This window comes from Monodon monoceros, unplaced genomic scaffold, assembly GCF_005190385.1.
Source record: "Monodon monoceros isolate NGI ecotype Baffin Bay Population unplaced genomic scaffold, NGI_Narwhal_1 Super_Scaffold_20, whole genome shotgun sequence".
NCBI lineage: Eukaryota > Metazoa > Chordata > Mammalia > Artiodactyla > Monodontidae > Monodon > Monodon monoceros.
The window spans coordinates 33,734,738-33,757,169 of NW_021703777.1; the positions used below are offsets into that span (position 1 = coordinate 33,734,738).

Below are 22,432 nucleotides of genomic sequence, written 5' to 3' on the forward strand. Positions count from 1 at the left end.
TACAGTTTTCAAGTTAAGCTTTGTTCATTGAGTGGCTGTCCTGTTGCTGCCGTTTGCCTATGACTGTGCACTGGACCATCTGCTCCATGTCCTGGTGATGCTCCCTAGTGGCAAACACGGTGAAGGTGCTTCAAGGACTTGTGAATGAGAAACCTTGCCTGCCATATCGGTAAACAAAGGATGTTGCAGCCGTCAAGCCGTCATCCCCGCTGGTGAGCCCTGAGGAAACTCAGGATGGAAACAGGATATCTGCCATCAAGCAGTTAAACACTGCGGCCATCCCCAATGGTGCATTCTGAGGAGACTCAGGATGAAAGAGCACAGGGTACTGGCTTTAGCTAGCTGAACTGCATATCAAAGGAATGATTTTAATGAGCCCAGACTTTTGCATCTTCCCATACACAGAAAAGCACTGAATTCATTAATTGAGATATCTGGTTTTCTTTAATTAACAATAATATTTTTGGCGTTCTGACTTTCCTGGTCTTTGTTGCAAAAACTACATATCCTGGCTCCTCCCCTCCCTCTTGGGAACCATCACTCAGAGTGATCCCCGAGCCTGCCTCCCGGGCTTGAAGTCCTCAGAAAGCCTGCTAAATAAAACGTAATTCTCAACTTTTACATTGTGCTAGATTGAGTTTCTAAATTCAGTCCTAGATTGATTTTCTAAATTATGTGAAATATATTTTATAACTGAAAATAATAAATTTATTTTTTAAATTGAAAAACATGGGTAGGATTTTTTTAATGTTTATTCTAATATTTACTACTTGATGAAAATTATTTTACAGAGGTTTGTCTAAACATGGGAAAATTCACTCACTATAATTTCTAATTATGACCAAACTTGAAAGGCAATGGCCTTTCAACATCCACATCTTCTTATTGTTCAATATTCTTGAAAATAGAAGGCCCCACTAGTCCTTGTGGGCACAGTGCTATCAGCTAACCAACATCTTAATGGCACAGGGAACAAAACGCTTCACCATTACAGAACTCAAAGGATACAAACCAGAGTTGGTTCAAAACGTCTCTTCACTGTTCCAGCTCTATCCCAGCTTGGAGGGTGGGAAATCACAATTTGTGAACCCAGGTTAGTGAAGGACACATTTCCCCATGGACCAAATGTTTGATATTTTGCTTAGGAAGGGTAATGAATACACAAGGGAAAATGGAGAGTTTCATTGTAAAATGCCATACAACTGCTTTCGTTTAGATAATTACTTTTACCTTGTCTTTTCTTAGTAAATGGCTTTCAGAGTTGGTTGTTTCAGAACATCACATCAGAACAAAGTGTTTTTTCTGTTTCTGTTTTATTTTTATTGAATTTAAAATATCTTTGTTGTCAACCATTAGGCTGTCAATTTTTGTTCATCTGTTTTTAAAAATTGTCCAGAGTTCAGTGGGCAGGACCCCCTTTCCAGGAATGGGTGTGCCCTAAGCAAGGACTTGTGACACTCAGTTCCATGTGGCTGGCTTCCTCTCCACCAGGGGCCTCATCTGATGGGTCATTCCTGGTTCTTACATATTTGGAACAGCTCCCCTTCCCTAAATCAGCCCTCAACCTCTCTGGTCCCTGAGGCAGACTGCTCCTTGTTATGGAGATGATGTATCAATTTCTCACAGACAGATGTGCTTAAATATATTTATTAATAATATATTTTGCTATTTTAAGTGTCTGCATTTGGTTCTGACACCTAAGCTTGCATTTTCTCAGAGTTGACAGAAGAAAACAAAGATGACGTTTTCTTAGCTTTCAGGTGTTAAAAGTTGCAGCCTCAGCATAGGACAAACATAATTAGAAAAAGAATTTACTGACTGAGCATAATCCTCCTTCCAGGCATGAATCAAGAAGAGCCTCTGATGGGAAAGGCAGAATTGGCGAGGGAACAAGAGTCAGACCTTTGTAAGGGCTGCTAGACTCGGGCTTGACTGGGTGGGTAGGCGAGGGAGTGGAGGCAGTGTTTGATAGAACTCTCTAGGTGAACTTTGGGAAACCCAGGAGTAGAATAACTTGTGTACTGCTTTCTGCCTGGAGATCTGAGAGATGGTCAGTCCCACCCTGAGCTCCTGTGCCACTAGGACCCCAGAAAGAGAGTGGAGGTGTGTATACGGGGCTGCCAGGAGTAGCAGACCAGGCTGAGGCATCCTCAGAGAGAACCCTGCCCCACAGCAAGCACCCTCCTGTGTGGCTGAGAGAGGGCCCACCGGCCTCCCCTGACAGAGGCCCGCAAGCATGAGCGGGCCTTGCCTGTGTCAGAGAGAGGGATGGATTCAGGGATTTCAGGTTCAGAACAAGAAAGAGTTCTATGACAGACACCCATGGAGATGTGGTCAACCAGCATGCACCAAGGAAGAGAAGTGACACCATCCAGGGACTGAAAGGGACCACATCTCAGCAGATGTCAAGGACCAACCATTTGCCCTGGAGTTAAGTCCACCCTGTGTAATCGAGAGAGGGAAAATACTGAATTTCACTGAGACTATTCCTAAAAACAAGTTTGTACTTAAGACTGGCAATTCCAAATCAACTTAGCTATTTTAGGACTCATACTGGAAAAATACGGTACCAAACAGAGGTTCAGGGAAGCTGTAGGAGTGTAAAGTTATATTTTGCACACCCAAGTTTGTGACCTGAGTACGTCTACTAGTCATTGGATTACAAATTGACTTCCAGGGATGTTTCCCTAAATGTGCCGGCCGGTTGAAGTGTCTGCTTTCTTTGACAGCCATATTTATTGGCATAGCTAAATCCATGGCTGTTTTAGCTTGTCTGACTTTTAATGAGCTTTATTTGTCTAAGTCCAAGCTGGAGAGATGCACCCACTCTCAGGGTACTGGCAACCATGAAAGGCTGAATCTGCAGAGCTGAGGACAGAATCTGACATGGTGACATGTCTCAGATGAGGCTCTCCTGGGGTCACATTAATGTGAGCACTTGGATGGAAGCCCTGAAACCGAGAGCATAGAGGCTCCGTCTTACTTACATTTTCATCAAGTATCCAGATTGGTTCATGAGGACATAAGTTCTCAATAAATGTTGCAAAAACTGAGCCAAACTCAATGTATTTTCCCTCTTTTTGATTCCTAATGTCTTTCCCAACGTTGCTAACTTAGCCCTTTCCTCCCAGACAGCACTTTCCTCTCTGGAGAGGGTGGCACCCCCAAGAGGGCTTGCTGTGCTGCTGCTTCGAGAAGTACAGCATCAGGCACCCAAGTTCTCAAGCCCACTCCCGCCCAGGCCAGAGACTGAGGACACAGGAGGCGAACACTGGAGGAGGGGAGAGTCAGGAAAGACCAAATGGGACCACACAGCCCAACTGCAGAGCAAGTCATTTGGCAGGGGCTTATTTTAAACTTCACATCTCAGTGACTCTCTGTGGAAGAGAAAAAATTCATCTATCTTGCATATAGTTCTCCACAAAGAGGAGTCTGTGTCTCAGTGGCAGAATGCAGGAGGATGTTCTCATTGGATCATCTCAAACCCATCTGCTGTCCCTGAGCATGTGGGCATCAGAGGCTGACTCAGTGGTTCTTAACAGTGGACAAGTTGGCCCTAGGGGACATCTGGCCATGTCTGGAGACATTTTGGCTGTCACAGCTGTGGGGAAAAACGCTACTGGCCTCTAGTGTGTAGAGACAGAGGATACTGCTAAACATGTTTGACCCCAGCAAAGAATAATCTGGTCCAACATGTCAATAGTGTTGCTGTTAAGAAACCCTGGGTTAGCATTTTAATTCAAATTGTATTAAAAATGTAAATATTCAAAAAACAATTTACTGGTATGTGTTAGTTACACCTCAGGCACGACAGCCCTAGCAAGATTACCACACTGAATGGACAATATTTAAAACATCCCTTGATAAGTAATTGACAAAATATGACCCTTGCCTTTGTCAGAAGTTTGTGGAAGTGGTAATAGAGAGGATAAGCAGTGATCTTGGCACCCACCAAGTGCAAACGCCCTGCATATTGCGACTGGCTGCTTTGCTGGTGAAGCCTGTAGAGTCTGTTGCACTGCAAGGGATGCCTTGGTGCATGGGCCACACCTCCTCCTTGGGGAGTGAAACACTCTGAGAGACTGCGCTGAACACTCTCAGCTGAGCCCCTCCCTAAACACTGCCCTCGGCTGGGGTGAGCAGCCTTGCGCAAAGTCACCTCAGGCACCTCCTCAGTCAGCTTGAGGCTAATGACTTGTCTGAGAAGGAATGTAATGGATTCGAGGCTCTGCCGAGGGGCCCTCCTAGCCCCTGAGCTCCCAGTGGAATCACCTGAGGCTTTTGTGTGTGCAGTGCGGTTGCTCCTCCCTCAGCCCAGTCCTCAGCCCTCCCTCCCCCTCACCACCCCTTGGTGCTGAGGGTCCTCCCCAGTGAACCTTCTCAGAGTTTGTTTCCCAGGGAACCCACATTGGGACATGCACAGATATAATAATTTTGGGCAAAGTTAACAGTGCCATGTAAAGATCTCTTTAGGACACATTAAGGTTTCAGAACAGTACAGAACAAACCAGGTGATAATTCATATGAGAACATTTTGTGTTCCTGTAGCTCAAGAGGGTTGGAGGGATAGTGAAAGAGAAAGTACTTTCAATGGATACAAAGCTACTCCTTGAAATGATGTATGATGACTGACTGGAAGTAGAATGTGGGTAAACAATGTGATGTCACTGGGCCAGTCCCTTTCTTATTTAAAAGTTTCAGTTTCTGGGTTTTTTTGCTTGTTTGTTTGTTTGTTTTCCTACAAATATCCACATGCCATTTATTGAAACTGACTAGGTGGGCTATGACATGGGAAGGACTCTGTAGTAAGTACAGCCTGCCCACTCACCTTACAATTCTGTGTTCAAAGAAGCCCGTCGCTTCCCCTTCATTTGATTTATCATCTTTAGTAGCAATATATGCTTAGGGGAAAATAGAGAACATTTTTTTCTGCTTCAATATGTATTTCTAATGGGGGGAAAGAGTTTAGCAAAGGGCTTTCAGCTTTTCCACATAGGAATCTGCATTTTTATGTAAATTATATTTATATAATGGGATCTGTTCTCCAAATTCTCTTATGGTCTGTATGGTCTCTTATGATTCATTTCATTTGCAGACACTACAGAAGATATGAAAACTGTTGCTATGCAAGACTAAGGGCACTGACTTTTTTCTGTTATTGATTATAATAATGATGTAGATGCATATCAATAACATATGCAGAGCAGACAATAGGTGTGTGGGTTGAAAGGGGAATTGGAAATAAAAGTGGAGATTGAATTATATCCCAGTGAGGCTGCTCATCTTTGTAGTGCTTATTCTTTAAGCATTTTAAACCCTTAGGGACTTATTTCATGTTGGCATTCGGTCAGAAGGCATTGCATTACACACCTGTCTCTATTTAAATCTAATTGAAGGTTATTTTATTCCTGATGAGTGCCCATATTGTTATAATGTATGAAATATGATTTATGTTGGAATAACACAGGACTAATTTTTTTTTGCTACCAGTTATCACACTCTTGTATTTATGTCACACTCCTTCCTCCTTTGATAAGGCAAAGTGCTTTCATAAAATCTCATTTATTTTCATAAAATTTCTGAGGGATAGATTGGGCAGGTTTAAACTTCTTTTTCACTATGGATTAGGAAGTTGGGACTTAGAAAGTGTTGCCCTTATACCACATATTGATTTGGGGCACAGTAAGTTGCCATCATACTTGGTGGCAACCAGAAGATTAGGAGAAAAAAACCAAAAGTTTAATTTCTGTGAAGGTCGGAATATACAGCAGAACTCCATCAAAGCCAGCTTTATCAATTGTCTATTTGTCATTATTTGACTTGAGGCTGATTTGAAACTTTTATTTTCATTCTTTGTGGATATTGTTCTTTGGGGTTGTTTTTTTGGTCACGCTGAGTGGCTTGTGGGATCTTAATTCCCCAAACAGGGATCGAACTCACACCCACAGCAATGAAACCACAGAGTCTTAACCACTGGACCAGCAGGGAAGTCCCTGGATATTGTTACATAAACCCTTTCTTGGGGAACGCATTGAACTTGCCAGAGAAGAACAATTGAAATGAATCTTGATAATTGCAAATGAACCTGATCTGTTGCTTAAAAAGGGTCCAACACAAACTCTACTTGAAACTAAATATGAGCAGTGAGTCCTACTATCTGGAGGTTTAGAATACACATGAGCAGGGCTTTAATATTTGTAGTACAAAACATGGTTTTAGCTAAAGGAAAATAAAACGAACAAAAACCAAATTTATCTCTGGGGTCTGTGAATATTTTTAACTCCAATTTCATCTTCCTGTTCTGAGTGGGAGGGAAGGAGTAAGTGTCCAGAGTAATAAAGAACTTCTGGAAAAGTATCAAGAGTTTTGAGACCCTGAAAAGACTATTGTGAAAGGACCAAAGACTCAAATTTTAAATGAAGTCTCCATCCTTTGTTGCTGATGGCATGTATGCAGCAGGCAGATAATAAGGTCAACTTACTGGTCTTGGTGGTGAACCACTCAGTTCACTATGCTTAGGTTCTTCAATTCATGAATGTTCTTTTATGCTTTTATGTGGAACCAGCTTAGTCAGCTGAGCAAGCAGACCAGGCCCTTTTAAAGAAAACTGCTTTACTCTGTATTCAAGGCTCTTCGTTCTTTCTCTTTCTTTTCTTTTTTCCTTTTGTTGCACAAATTGTTCTTTTCCTTTCTCAGTCAACAGGCAGCCTTGGCTATGGCCATCCTCTGTTGAGGGCACTGAGGTGGCTTTGACACAGGAGCAGTGAGTGGGGTCTCCGTCACTCACACGCTAGGACTCAAAGGATGGGGATGATTTCAGTTTGTGGAGGTGCAGCACGGTTATCTGAAAAAGTGTTCTTGTATCTGAAATGAGTATTCCAATGACTCATTAATATTCTCACTTTACTCATATTAAACCCATCCTGACTAAAGGAATTTTTCTTACAACTTTATTCTCTGTTGCACGTAATAAATAATGAAATTTATCAACAAGGCATTTCCAGTTATAATTAGCATATGTGATGCCTATGTGAAGAGGGAATTCAAAGTTTCTCTACCCTGATACCTTTTATAACCCTCTAGAGAGAAGTTAGGGCAAGAGCAATCACTCTCAAAAGCAAATGTGTTGTGCACATGCTAGAACATCCTGGAAGGTTTTTTTTTTTTTTTTCCTAGAGCTGGTGTCCCCTAGGTGGGTTGCATGGATGTGTTTTCTTCTGTGTGTCTGGACTTAAGAATCTGGGCTCAATCAGCCCTAGCCAGCTCTCACTTTCACTTTGCCCACATGCAGCCAAGTTTACTACTACCATATCAGCCTGAAAAACCTAGGGCAGGTGGCCTGGTCCCCTTTAATATAAGATGAGTATTGAGTAATCTGCTCCCTCTTTCCCCTTGTCTCCATCTCCAATATCCCTGGCCCTATGGGATGTGGACTTTCTTTTTCTTTGAGTTTTAAGACTCAAGTTTTGAGTCTGGGTTTGAGGGGAAGAAGGATCCCCAAGTCTCTAACCAAGGCAAAAAATGGAATTTTCCTGTGGTCCAGCCCAATATCCTAGTTCCTACAATGGATTTTGGACCCAAAGCTTAAGCTAAATAATAAAGTATTTTGCATCTCTTTGCACTCTTTATATATAAGTATAGCGTTCTCAGGAAGAAGGCTGTATTTTACTGTGATCTGGTGGAGAGAGAATTAGACAAACTTGGCTCTGCCACTGTAGTAAATGGTTCAAACAAGTTATTTCACTTGAGCCTGAGTCTCCCAACTGTAAACTGGTTGTTAAACACTCTTTGGTTGTGAGGATTTATTACAATTTATTAAGATTTAAAAATTATCTAGTACAGTGCCAGACACAGAACATGTGTCTATAATATGGAAACAAAGATGAAATGAGCACATTCTAGGCTAGGAAAAATGTTTGGCTACTATTAGATTTATTATATAGAAATGTGCTTTCTGCATGTTTGTAAGTGTCTAGCATTCCACTAACAAAGCCCAGGGGTGAGTACTCCTCAGGGCTGCAGGAGCCTGGAGGAATGAGGAATAAAGCAGAGGTCACAGGATAGTGAAGCTCTCTTAAGGCCGAGCAGGCCGCAGTGGCTGGCTTGGATGAGCGCGATAGCTTTGTGAAGCCCCTGAAGATGAAGTGAGGAAGTGAGGGTATTTATCATGTCCAAATGGTGAGGCAAAGTGGAAATGAGAGAGTGAACAGCTTGTGGGGAAACTACCATATTAAGTCATGTTTGCCACCTGCTGGGGGTAGATTTATGGCTTACACCACACAGGACTTGACAGAGTGGGATTCCTGGGGCAGGGTCTGCATGTCTATCTGTTCATAGGATTTGTTTCCAAGGCTGCATCCTGCTTTCTTCCTGAGCATATTCCGCCTCTGTATCTCAGGTATCTGTTTTTCCCCTCTCTGTCTTAAAATCTTCTGACCACCATCACTCTTATCCTCTTTGACTTTCCAAGAGCTGCTGAAACTTAAAAGTCTCTAGTAGGCAGTCCCCACAGAGCGTGCTGTTGGGCTGCTGGCCCCGCAGATGAGGCCTCACTCTTGTTGTGGATGCTGTGAGTCTCCTCAACATCCATTAACATCCTCCCCCATTAGCGTTGACCCTGTCTCCAGCCTGGCTTGGTGTAAACCCAGAGGGCAATCCCCTCCTCCTGGCTACAGTTCTGGTCATTTACAACAAAGCCAGTCAGTGTCTGGCATGCTCCCAGCTACAAGGGTGAGTTTGGGGTGGTTCAGTCACTGAAAATGTGAGGAATTCTGTTCAAAGGTTGTAGAACTCAAGCTCTGTGTCCTACTGGTAAAGTGAGGAAACATCAGTAGCATTCCTAGGGCTTAGGTGAGGCCACTTTGGGTTGGCCCTGACTGCGAAGGAAGGGCGCTGTGTCCTTATGACATCTCTGTATAAACCAACTTCAAGGCTCATCCAGCCTCTGGACTTCCCAATAAGACGGACTAGTAAGTTCTTTTTGGACATTTATTCTTAATTGCTATTGTGAACATCTTAATGGATGTAATTATGGGTATGTGCCTCTGTGTACACCAGATCTCAGGAACTCCTCATTATGGATGAGAGTGCCAGTTTGGACTCAGGTACCATAGGTAAGGCTGCCAGAAAGAGAAAGGAAGATGCACAAAAATGTGTGCTGCACAGGGTTGAAGAAGCTGCACGGAAACAAAATCCTCACTCTTGCAAAGATGACAGGTAGTTCAAAGGCTCAGAAAGGAACTTGTTTTTGGTTAATGCACTAAAGCAAAAATCTACCAAAATATAACTTTTGGGGAGAAAAAGAATTATTTTAAGATCTGACTTTACAGTTTCAATTGTAAACCTCCCTGTCTCACCAAAGCTTTCAGCCGATGCTTTTAACACTAAAACCTTGTGCAAGTGGATTCTGGTGGCAAACAGGAAAGAGTTTTCAGTTTTACATCTGGGTTGACATGGTACAGAATAAGAGTAAAACAATTCATAAGCTAAAACAGGAGCTCAGAGTCAGAGGTTAATCTGAATCCATGACTTCATCCCTCTCAATGTTTGGAGTAGCTAGAGGAATGATCTCCTCTCGTGGAGTGTGATTCAAGCTTATTTTATTTGACCGGCCAGAAAGGATTTTTTTTTTTTTGGTAAAACCATTTGAGTTACATATAGGAGGGAAAAATTACAATATACATACTTTTGAATTTGTACAGATGCCACACAAAATAATCTCAATCTAGCATGAGATAGATTAAGGGTGGTGCTATTTCCAATTCCAAATTGAAGTCAGCAGGAAATAAATTATTACAATTGAACAATTTTGAGTTTCAATACTTTCATCAGTCATGTTGTTGTTTTAAGCCACCTCTCGTGTCACTTTAGGGATGGACACCATTGGTTGTGTTTTCCTGGTTCAAATTCTAGAGGATGCACATTTGTCTATGCTCTCACATCGGCTGCAGCCCATTCCTTGCGTTTCATATTTAGGAAAGTGGATATCTCTTTGTGAACCTAACACTTTGAGCCTGGGTTTACTATGTACCAGAAGTAACTGAATTTATTCTGTAAGTATAAAAGACTAAGTCTTAACTAGAACAAAAACTTCAGAAAATGTCAGAGTTGTAAGGTGTAGCTTTTCAAGTTTATTTTCAGATTTGATACAGAAAAGAGAAACAGCTATAGTATGTCTGCATTACTGGCATCATACGATTTACTTTTCATAGGAAAATAAAAATGAAATGGACCTTGAAATGAAAGTTGTTTGTTAACCAAATTTAAATTTAGACCTTATGGCAAGAAATATGGAAAAAAGGAAGAGCTGTCTCCAGCCATACTTAGCCACGTGCTGGCTGAGCTCCCCCCGCCGCACCACTTCCCTCAGGCCTCTCTGGAAAACACTCCCTTTACACATCTCTTTCATAAAAATCCCCACCCAAATCTCCCACCAGGCACAGTAATATGTACAAATAATATATTAAAAATACATATACACACAACTATTCTTATTCCCAAGTGGAGATTTGGGGGTGTATATTTCAGATATGTAAAAACAGTGCTTTTCTGTTACTCTTGTTTTTGTCTAACTTGAATATTTGCAGCTGAGAATTCAGCCCAGGTATTATTTGTGCTGAGAGGGTACTCAACTATGGAATCATAGTTTATCTGCTGTCTGTGAATCTATCCCATAGAGGTGGATTTCAATTAGATTGAGAAGTACTGAGAGATGAGTTTTTTCATTCTGGAAAGGGTTGATTTTGGCACTGCTCGCTGGAGTTTCAGTCTCCTCTCGCATGGTAGATGTATGTCTCTAACCTACTCGAATAGTTTCTTGATCAATAGTTTCTTGTCTTTCAGGCATTCTCTAGTTGGGGGTCTTGGGAACTGACGAAGCAGCTTCTGGCGAAGACAACAGGAGCACACACCCAGAAGCCAGAGTCTTCTCTCTGCCCCTGTGGGTTATTAGGCTACATTTTGCTGATTTTCTTTACTGCCCCCTATACGTGGAAAAACCTCTCTCTTCATTATAAGATATTTCACCTCCTTCCCTCCTTCCTTTTTCCACTTGTGGAGAAGCAGGGAAGAATGCCAGCTCTGAGGTCTGACTACCTGGGCTGAATGCTTCTTCCAACACTCTGGCCCTTATAGCAAGTCCCTGGATCACTCTGAATTGGTTTCCTTATCCGTAAAAACATTTGCTGCTGTGAGGATTCAATGAGTTCATATGTGTAAGGCATTTAGAATAGTGTCTGGCACTTTGCAATTGCTCATAAATGTTAGTCAGTAGTTATTAATAGCTAGTAGTTATTCTGACTCTACACAAGGCATTCTGAGGGCCACAGAGATGGGAAAGGGACAACTCTTGGTTCCAGATGGGAGAAAAGATAGCTCCTCAGGAACCCAGAGGCCCCACATTTGGAGGGGACCTCACTTTCCCATCCTTCTTCTTTGCCCCCATGTTTCATGCTGTCCTATCCCTGCCTTTGTCTGAGGAAGAGTCTTCCAAAGCTCATGCCTTGACTCCCAGGTGCTGTGACTGACATGTTCTATGAGGTGTGTCCTTCACAACCCCCCACCCCACCCCTCAAGCCCTTGACACTTTGGCTCTCTAAATGGCTGCAGAGACCCCTTAGCTCTGGACAAATCTTCCTTCCTTGTCTACACCAACTAAGTCAAATAACTAGTGATATTTACTAAACTCTTAAGGTACCAAATTATTTTCAGGTTGAATGTTTCCCTTCTATCCTTAATTTCAGTCTAAATTTAAGCACGATTTACCTCGATTTTTCTTAAAACTGAGAAAATTGTTTTAAGAAATAGAAAATATCATGAAATGGGAAAGAACTGGAACACTTATGCAGATAAGCATTTCAATTAATATATTCTATATAAAAAAGAATGCTTCATAGTTGATACACAAAATAGGTTATTTTCCCTTCCCCTTTCTTTATAAACAAACTCATTTTCTTTTTCTGATAATAGAAGCTACACATGGACATTGAAGGTAATTTAGAAAACAGAATAAAGAAAAAGTATGAATTACCCACAATCCCATATGAAGTGGGGCACTTTTAATATTTTCATAACCTCCGTGAATTAGAAAAAAATGCTATTACTGCATTTCTTTTTTGAACATCTATTGCCTATAATTTAATTCCCATTATTTTTATTGCTGTAAATATATCTCTTCCACTTAAATTGTAAGTGTGCAAAAAACTTAAAGTTTAAAATTTTTGCATAGATGAGGGCAATTATTAAATACAAACCTAGATGCTTTCAAGGATTTTTAAAATCAATGTTGTGGAAAGAAGAAAAAAAGGAAGGGACAATGGACAATTCCTCTTGTAATCCTTCTGGTCAAAATTATAATTAATTTTGGAGTCAGATCCACTCATTCCAATCATCTTATTATTTCAATAATGAGGAAACAGAGGCCCAGGGAGCTTATATGCCTTGTTCAATGTTCATTTTCCTGTCAATGATCCCTGCATTGGCTCCTCCATTTTTCTGGGTAAGTTACACAGATTCTGCTTTTCTGACAGTGCATGTGAGTAGGTTTTCCTGGAAATGTGATGTGAATCTTCTATCTTCTGTATTTATAATAGTTTTTTTTTTTTAGGTTAACTTATTCAATATCCATTCTATCTTGATGATTTCATTTTCTGAGAATTTGGCATTGCCTAGTATGATCTAAAGCTGGTGGGTGCATTTAGAACCATAATTTCAAGAACTATCCTGGGACATTTATATTCAAGCAGTTTCTTTGTGAAATGCTTTCCCATCATTCCTGGCTCCCAGCCAGGAATAGATGGCTTACTATGCCTCAGAATTTAACAAATTCCCAGTTGAAGAGTCAGCATCTAATTGAATTAATGAAACAGCATAGATGGATGAGAAATATATTGGCCACACCAAAAAATGTCAGCATAATTTCTGAACAGAATTCAGGGAAGCTCAAAATACTCCACAATTTCCAAAATCATTCAGAGAAAGCCCATTAGTCTTGGGTTCAGCACTGTACTGCAGAAGTCAATTATTATTATTAAAACATTCTAATCTGTGCAATTCCTGCATTTCAGCTCTCATATTACTGTTGTCTTGTCTTTTTATTGCTAAAACCAATCTTGAAAGAAAAGAAGTTGTTACCTATACTATAGTTCTGTTTACCATAGCCTGTTGGTGATTGTTTTCTGGCTCTTTTATGATTCCTTTTTGATGTGGACTATTTTTAAAGTCTTTACTGAATTTGTTACAGTATTGCTTCTGTTTTATGTTTTGGTATTTTTGCCGCGAGGCATGGAGGATCTTAGTTCCCCGACCAGGGATGGAACCCCCACCCCCTGCACTGGAAGGAGAAGTCTTAACCACTGGACCTCCAGAGAAGTCCCTGTCTTCTGGCCCTTTAGAAATAGATATTTTTCTTTTTCTTTTTTTATTGAAGTATAATTTACATACAATGTTATGTCAGTTTCAGGTGTACAAAATAGTGATTCAACATTTATATATATTATGAATTGATCACCATGATAAGTCTAGTAATCTGTCACTGTGCCAAGTTATTACAATATTATTGACTACATTCCCTATGCTGTACATGACATTCCCATGAATTATTTATCTTATAACTGGAAGTGTGTATCTCTTAATTCCCTTCACCTATTTTGCCCAGCCCTGTACCCCCTGCCCTCCAGTGACCACCATTTTATTCTCTGTATTTATGAGTCTGCTTCTGTTTTATTTGTCCATTGTTGGTAATTTCTTTCCAGTGTAATATTGCTATTTCTGTGCATCTGTACAGAATGGATTATTTCTAGGACTTATGAATTAAAGAGACACATCTAGATTTCAGAAGAAACAGATTATCCCTGAAAATTCAAATCAAAGGGATATCAATAGGCCTTGAAGCAAAAGTCAGAAGTAGTTTGGAGGAATGTGAAAAGAGGTGGCTGAGTGAACGTTGCTGGTGAGTTCCTAGAGGTACCCAGGCATAAGTAGGACCTGAAGATCAGAAGAAAGTAGCTTTGGTGGGTATCTAGGAAATTCATTTGGGGGAGCTAAGCCTGGGGTGCAAGCAGGGTAGCTTTAAAATGGGAATACAAATTTCTTGGGAGCAGAGGGAGAGAAGGATTTGGTTGGAAAGAGGCTGAAGTTTTGAAAGGCCTGAGTGAAATTCTTCCTGCTGGCCAAGGAATTTTGTTTTTCCCTACGATTGTAATGCAAAAACAAAACAGAAACAAACCACACTTAACAATACAGAAAATTAACAATTATATCATTTTTTTTCTTCTGGGGTTTTTACCTTTAAATACACTAAAATATAATGATTTTTCTGAGCAAATTATAGATGACCCATTTCAAAAATGATGAAATGACAAAAATTGCAAAGCACACTAAAATTTCAAGTTTTATATTTTAATTTTTTCTCAGAAAAACCCTAAGGTTTTTCCTAAAGTATGAAAATATCTAGCAACTTTATATCTCTCTATGAGGTAGAAATTCTTAGAACCCAAGAATTTCTCTATTTTCTTTATTCAAATATCTAGTGTGTGGGGTGGCAAGCACTAAATGGGGTATACCTCTAGATAACACCTTGTAGAACAAATCTGGTCAGGGTAGTCTGTGGAACTAGGCACCAATTAATTTAGTGGAAACTTTGGAAACCATTGTCAAGTAGACATCTGATAGTGCCCTATTTTTCCATTGTTCTGTTCCCCACCAGTTCTCCTCCTCAGACTTAATAATGTTCTCCTTGGGCACCAGATGATCTGTCTCTTCACTACTTCCACCCCACCTCACCCCAATCTAATTTGTGCTCACTCACTATAATTTAAGAGACAACCATGATGGAGAAGGATCTAAAAACCATGTCATAAAAGGAAACCATAACCTTATTTTATGATGCAGAGATTTAGGAGACACAGGGGAATGGGCTTCAAATGACTGAGGGGATGATATATAGCTTAGGGAGCAGATTCATTTTCCTTTTGACAGAAGGCAGAACCAAAATAATTTGATAGAAAACTTAGTGAGGTGGACTTTTATCAGTTTATATACATTGTGTAAAACTTTAGGGAAATTATTTCAGGGAAAATTATTGACCTATTGCTAAGTGAGTTTAGTCATAAATTGGATTTCTAAGGGATATTGTAGAGGGCAATTCTGTCTTAAATGGGAACGTTGAACTGAGTATCACCTGAAGTTTTTCCAACCCTAAGATTATCTGAGAACTGAATATCAGTAAGGACGCAGGTAAGATTAAGCTGCAATTTCCGTCATCCCAGTAAACAGTGTGGTAGCCCTAGGAATGGAACTAGAGAAAACTGATGGTGAGAGTGGCTTTGGGTGAAAATTGTCATGGCTGAGGAGGAAGGGCATGACTTTATGTGACACTATAGGGAGCAGTGGTTAAAGACTGAGTTTGGAGTCAAGGCCTGATGGGAGGTGAGTGAAGCCAGGAGAAGACTGATGGACTAGAAGAGTATTTTGACAATTTCTTCCTCTCAGTTTCAGTAACCTTGAGCTTCTTGGAAAAATGGTGTTACTTGCTTAATCAGTAACTGGTATAAGATTGGTATTGGCAGCACTGTGCTATGTTTCAAGAGCATTTTATTACTATAATGGATATAGTTGCATAGGGGTGTTCAGTGGGGATTTCTGTAGCCAGAGTGGTCTTGATGTGCGTATTGATTACTCCTCCCCATGGTCTGGCTAAGGCAGGGTGACGCATCAAATGATGTCTGTCTATACCAGTGGTTTTCACTCCACCTCTTTGGGTGCAGGCATCTTCTCAAAGCGGTAAAACTCTTTAGGGGAAACTTGCTGAGGTTGCTCCCCAGAATAACCTCTGTGCTTTTCTCTCTAAGGATTGTGGGAACTTTCTGGCTCCCCTCTTGTGCCCTTCCAGAGCCATAGTACAGCCACATATTCTCTGTGTATTAGATATGCTGTACCATAATCCTTAAATTTCCACAGCTCTGGCACTTAACATGAATCACAAGCTGTTTAGTACCTCAGTGGAGAAGGAGGACATCCCCATAGTTATGAGAATTGACCTAAAATAATTTGGCCGCTTACCATAACTAGGGTCTTGTTAATATGTGATGTAGCTGCCAAAGAAAAAGTGGTGAGGGTTGGCTATGATTTCGCTATTATATTATAACAAAAGAAAATTTATGCCTCATATACAGAGATGTATTAAGCTAAAGTTTATTAGCATATGATGTCTTCGATATTTCCTACAACTTATCCTATAGGCTCAATAAAGTCCCAACTCTTCATTCACTTAGGTGCTCTGACCATACCTTGAATGAAAGGTTCACTTGGGACAGACACAACAGCATTACAGAAGTGGGATTATTTTATTCTTATATCAGACATTCAGAAATCCTCTCATTATCAATGACTAGGCAAAGGACAGATTAGGGAATCAAGACTCAAGTTTTATCTCTAAAGGTGAAAGATAGGTAGATTTTTGTAACTTCTTCATCCAAGGATGGGGAGCATATCTCAAGTATTTTAGTCAGCCCACATGTCATAAATGCTTGCCTGTTTCACCAATAAGAGCCAGTTTCTAAGATTTATATTCTAAATACTAAAGCCATAAGTTTCAGTTGTAAAGATCCATGTCTGATACTCAGTATGGTAATTGCCGAAGTGTCAATAGTTGATTTGTACAGGATAAAAGAAGTACTTATAATAGCAATTTCTAGAGTATGGACCTTTTTGATATAATGTTAGTTGACCACTCTGGACTGTGCATTCTTGATTAGGGCAACTGCCTCTAGACTTAAAGTTTTAACCAGCTGCTGGAAATATATTATCGCATGGTCCATGCTGAAGTATTTAGAAGTCCATCATAGTCTGCTATCAACTTCAAACCTTACAAGTGGTTCTCTGGAGACTATTTTCTGAGGTTGAGGATATAGTTCAAGGTGCTCTTTCTGTCTTTTTCCCATCAGTGTAAGAGGAAGGGACCAACTCCAATTTCTAAACTGCAGAGACTCTGTTCTCACCCAGAAGAAGACCCTGCTGTATTCCCCCATCTAACCATTTACCTATAGTTGTTGGGGAGTGTAGGAGTGAGAATTATTGCCATACAGGTTTTGCTGGAATATAATCAGCAAATAAATCACAGAGGGTAGTTGAAACCCACAGCGGGAGTGGAACTTACATAGTAAAGCAATCAGTAAAATTTTGTCTGTAGTTTCAGCCATGCTTTCCTAGGGCAACTGTTTTCTGGCTCAGAATCTGGGTTTACTCTCAGAATTTTGGCTCCCCATGCAGTTGCGCTGTTTGTGCAGTGGCGACTACCCTTAGGATAAAGAAAGAAGAGGGAAATAAAAAAAGAAAGAAATCCTCCCCTCCTCCCAACACTGTGAGAAACACAAGAGTCCAGTTCTCCATTCCTCTTGCTAGAGGGAAGGGTTTTCCCTTAAGATTTTGAGTGCCCACTACATGGCTGCCAGTACTACTGCTGTCACAGCATTGCCATTTTGAGACTGGGGCTGGCCTCAGGGAAGGCCAGGAGATGGAAAAAGAAAAAGAGAAAAAAAGGAGGGAATCTCTGCATACCCATCAGCGTGCAGAGGACCTCTTTTCTGGTTCTCTGGCTAGAGAGAGGGTGTTTTTCCTGGAGTTTCCAACTGTTCATACCAGTTGCACAGTTCTGGGACTTGGCCCACTTTTGGGTGAAAACCTAGAGATAAATGAGAATATATGCTTCTGGCCATTATTCATGTTTTGATTTTTCTTCCTGGTTGTTCTTCTACCTTTTAATTTTCAGAGTTTTCAGGTAGTTGCTTTTGTATTTTCTCAGAGTGTATGGTTGTAATCTGTTAGGAGAGATAGTCCGTACTAGGCTTATTCCATCTTGGTTGGTACTGGAAATCAACAATTTCTTCTAAAATGTTAATTGTTACGGTAGAACCAGTAGTGTAAACCTGACAGTTGTTGTTTTTTCCCCCTTTTTTGTAATGCAAATGACTGACTGAGGCTTTGATTGCTAGGCATCCATTTCAAAGCTGGCTATCTCTCCCATCTATCCCAGGAATGCAGTAAACGCTGGTCACAGGACCTGGCCTCACTGAGGTTTCTTTGTTTTAGAGATTTTGACTGATTTGGATAATTGACATTTGGGCAACTTTTTTTTTTAATCTTCCAGAGCTTTAAATTCCCACTCTTATGTTTTAAATTCACCAATAAAGAATGAGTCCTTGAATTCCTTGGCCCCACCCTTGACCCCAATAAAAACAGAACCCCAGGCTCTTATGCTCTCTCTCACTCTCTACCCATGCCCTCCTCACTGTGTGACCCCAGATGTGCTGTGTAATTTCCTGATCCTGTTAGAAATAAGCCTTTATTTTTTTTCAAGTTTTTCTGATGATTGTTTCTAAAGGGCGTCTTACAATTATAATAAGAAACACAAGATCTGGTCCAGCCACAGCATTGCTTATTGATAGGCTGAGACCAGCATGAAACAATACCATTCTATATTGCTATTGCACTTGTTAGTAATTATTCCTGTTTCAGTGAATGTGGATCAAGAGTATAACTTATCAGAAGCAAAGCGTCACCTTTGGCATTGCAGTTCATAAACAACCAGTCACTAAATCTTACTGACTTCCACAGGGAGCCAGTAGGGTGATGGTTAAGAACACTGGTGATTATACTCAACTGTTTTGACTTGAATCCTGCTTCTTCCATTTGCTAGTTCTTTATCCTGGGAAATTTATTTAACTCTTCTGTGCATCAGTTTCTACAACTCCAAAATGCAAATGATGTTATCAGCGGTAATAAATCTTAAATTTGTTTTGGAATTGAATTAATACATCTAAAGCAGTAAAAATAATGCCTGACATATTGTAAGCTTTGGCTATTACCTCCCTCATCCTAGATATCTCTTGAAAGCATTTCTTTTCCACCGTTATTATCCTAGTTTAAGCAGAAATTTGGAACACTTAAAAACAATATTATCCAAGGCTCTGAGAATTAGAAAGCAAACTTTAAAAACTGTTCAGAGTAAAATGTAGGAAGACTTAAGTGATTTTTGCAGCATTTCAAACTTCTGTTCAGTGACTCAGAAAAGAATTACAGCAGTTAAGGCAGAATTTAGAGGTAAGCAAGAGGTAAGAGCTTTCTTTCAATGGTTCTCAGACTTTATGGTGCTGCACAGAATCAACTAATTCAGAGATCCTGATTCTGTAGGCCTAGGAATCTACAGTTTTAACAAATGTATCCTCATTATTCTGATACAGATAATTCTAGAAGCAAACTGAAATCCATACTGTTTCTCTGGCAGTGTGATAAAAGTTGACAATATGCTGAATTCTCTTTGAAATTGAATTATTTTTTTGTTTTAGAAAACATGACCTGTAACAGCATCCCATCATGTCTCAGGGTACAAGAAATGACCCAAATGGCCCCTGCATTAGTGTTAACCTTTCCCATTAACTCCTGTACTTTGTTTAGTGGGAACTATATCTCCATAAGCAATGATAACCTTTTAGAGCTCACTCTCTTTGATTTGGGGGCAATATACCTTTTTCTCCTAATGGCACATCTGGTGCTGTTATTAGCAATCTCTCAGCTCTTGTTGCTTACCCCTGTCACCAGCTTCACTCCACTGTTCCAAGTGTTTCAGATTCTGATGTGACTTGTCATCTCCTTCTATAAATTCACTGTTCAGCTTTTGTTCTGGTTTAAAGGACAGAGCATAGACCAGGAGTCAGGAGACCTGTCTGATATCTCAGTCACTGTTAGGGTGATTTTGTTCTCTAAGTCAACTGATATGAACTGCCATTCTACAAAATGATGTTATTAATGATTTCTATACTTTTATTATTTTAGTCTAGTCTACTAAATTATTTTCTTTTAGTCTGGTCTACCCTACTTTTCCTCTTTTTTAATCTCTAGCCCTAAAGTGAGAACAAAAAGGTCATAATTATGATAATAAACTGAAAGTACTTCCAGGATGTCACTGTTTTGAGCACATTTGCTATTGGATGGTAAATATAGCCTAATTTCTAGATCTAGGAATTTGTCATTATGTTAGGATTCTTTTAAGGTCCAACAGTCAGATGGCAAGACTGTTAGAAATTTGCCAAGTAAAATTCTATTTGGGGGTCTATTATATTTAGTTTAAATGTTTTTAGGTTAATTAACCCCCTCTGAAGCTCTTTGCTAATACCTCCATAGCCTCCTGGCACCATAAATACAGCTGCTAAGACAGACTACCTAAGCATAGCATATAATAAACTGTTGGAAGGAGGCACTAACTCCCTTACCCTGTCAACCTTAGCAAACAGTGTGTTCTCTGTGGTACTCACCAAACACTTGTAGGAAGGTTGAATCAATAAGCAAAATCCTTGTACCCTGTAAACCTTCATAGATAACTTGCCCCTATGGTGCTCAGCAAGCACTTGGAAGACTGAGTCATCTCTGTTTTGTTGCAGGAACTCATTTTGAGAGCAAGGGATATAAGTATTCCATCCCCATCTCATAAAGCAAGGATTCAGGATAGGGGAATGGAAACTTCATAAGGCAGACAGAAAACAAGTTAACTACTTTTTTCCCCCTTCTTAAGTTGTGCATATGAATTTGAAGCAGCTAACATTACAAAAGCAGTTAAGAAAATAGCTTGTAGGAAATCAGGGGAATTGTAATAATTAGGGGGAAAAAATATCAGTTTTGGTTCATAAATCTCACAAACATTGTGAGATTTCCTTTCCATTTCATTCATTGAATTTTTTAATAGTGACTGTTTTTCTTGAAAAAAATTTTATATTTATCAGGATTCAGCTAAGAATTCATTGGTACTATGCCTAGGCAGTCCAATTTTGGATTATTAAGTTTAGTTTTATAACATTGAATTTCAGTTCTCTCTTGTGGGTGGTGATTCTTTGGCTTGGGTGGTTATTGTTTAATTGCACAAGAAGATAAAAGTTCTAAATTTGAGGAAGCTTCAATGCATTTTAAGAATGACGGATGATTCATTGATTCCAGATAGAGATATTCAGATAGAATTGTTTTACTGGTCAATTAAACTGCCTGCAGTTAACTTGTTTTGCAAAATGAAGGAAAATTTAATAAGTTAGGTGTGAACTAATATTTTAATGAAAAAATATTCCCCAAGATTTCTACATATCCAATGTACTGAAATTAGGATAGCTCAATCTGCTATTAAACAATAATTACCATACATTTCCATGGCACATGGTACCCTTCAAATGTTGAGTTTTACTATTGACATTTCATGAGTGAAGAGCAACATATTATGTTTAAAAGGTAGCACAGGGCTTCTGGTTTCTAGTCCAATGTGTAAGGAGCTTAGAAATCACCACTCTGTCTTAATTGTTCAGCTTGTCCTCAGCAGAACAAACTGAAAAATCAATAATTCTTCTTAGATCCAGAAGAAAAGTGAGGCCACAGGGCAAACTGCTGTCCCTGGAGAGACAGACAGATAATCACAACTTATTGGAGCATAAACACATGAGCAAAAACCTCTGCAGAAACTAGTGCTGGAGTAGGAAAAATTGAACTATAATTGCCAAACTGCTGCAGGCTCAGTTTGGACAAGTCTGAGAGTTAAAAACTCCAGGAGAACACAATCATAACGTTCCCACACTTTTGTGACTTCTACGACCAAGAGTCCAACCTGGTTCTCACAGTAAATTTGGAAGAAAAATCTCCTGGTGTTTCTGGAAGGGAGAGTGGAAAGGAACCATTCAGGAAAATACCAGAACATTTTGCTTTTCTTTACAAGACCTGGTTTCTGGTGAAACTATTTTATCAGAGCTAAAGCTGGTAGGGTTTTAGCAGAGACCAACTTACCTGGGGAAAAGAAATACCCAAATCCAGCTCCCTCTAGCCATCCAGTTCCACCTTAGGGGGGAAAAGCAGACAAGCAATGGTGAAATTCACAATTCAGGGCCACAGATTCACCAAAAGTCTGAGACATAATTATAAGACCATATGACGCTTTCCCTCCCACTTTACCATTATGTTACTAAAGGCCTTTTACCAATTATGTCATGTCTACATTTCAACAGAAAATTATAAGGCATACTAAAGGGAAAACAAAATAAAACAAAACACAGTTTAAAGAGGCTGAACAAGCATCAGAAACAAGAGTTTAAGAGGGCTTCCTGGACAAGATGGTGGAGTAGAAAGACCTTAAACTCACCTTCTCTCATGAGCCCACCAAAATCACAACTAACTGCTGAATAACCATTGATAAAAAAGATTGGAACATACCAAAAAAGATATTCTATATTCAAAGACATAAAGAAGAAACCAAAACAAGATGGCAGGAGGGGCACACTTGTGATATAATCAAATCCCATACCCTCTGGTTGGGCAAGCCACAAACTGGAGAATAGTTATATCACAGAAGTTCTTCCGCAGGAGTGAGAGTTCTGAGCCCCTTGTCAGGCTTCCCAGCCTGGGAGTT

At 40.0% G+C, this 22,432-nt stretch overlaps 1 protein-coding gene across 1 annotated transcript in view; it reads left to right on the forward strand.

Moving 5' to 3' along the window:
- Positions 1-22,432, forward strand: part of LOC114902365 (hsp90 co-chaperone Cdc37-like) — a 60,440-nt gene that overhangs the window by 21,550 nt on the left and 16,458 nt on the right. The window contains 1 exon segment of the mRNA XM_029234690.1: positions 9,058-9,216. Coding sequence (XP_029090523.1) covers positions 9,058-9,216 — 159 coding nt within the window.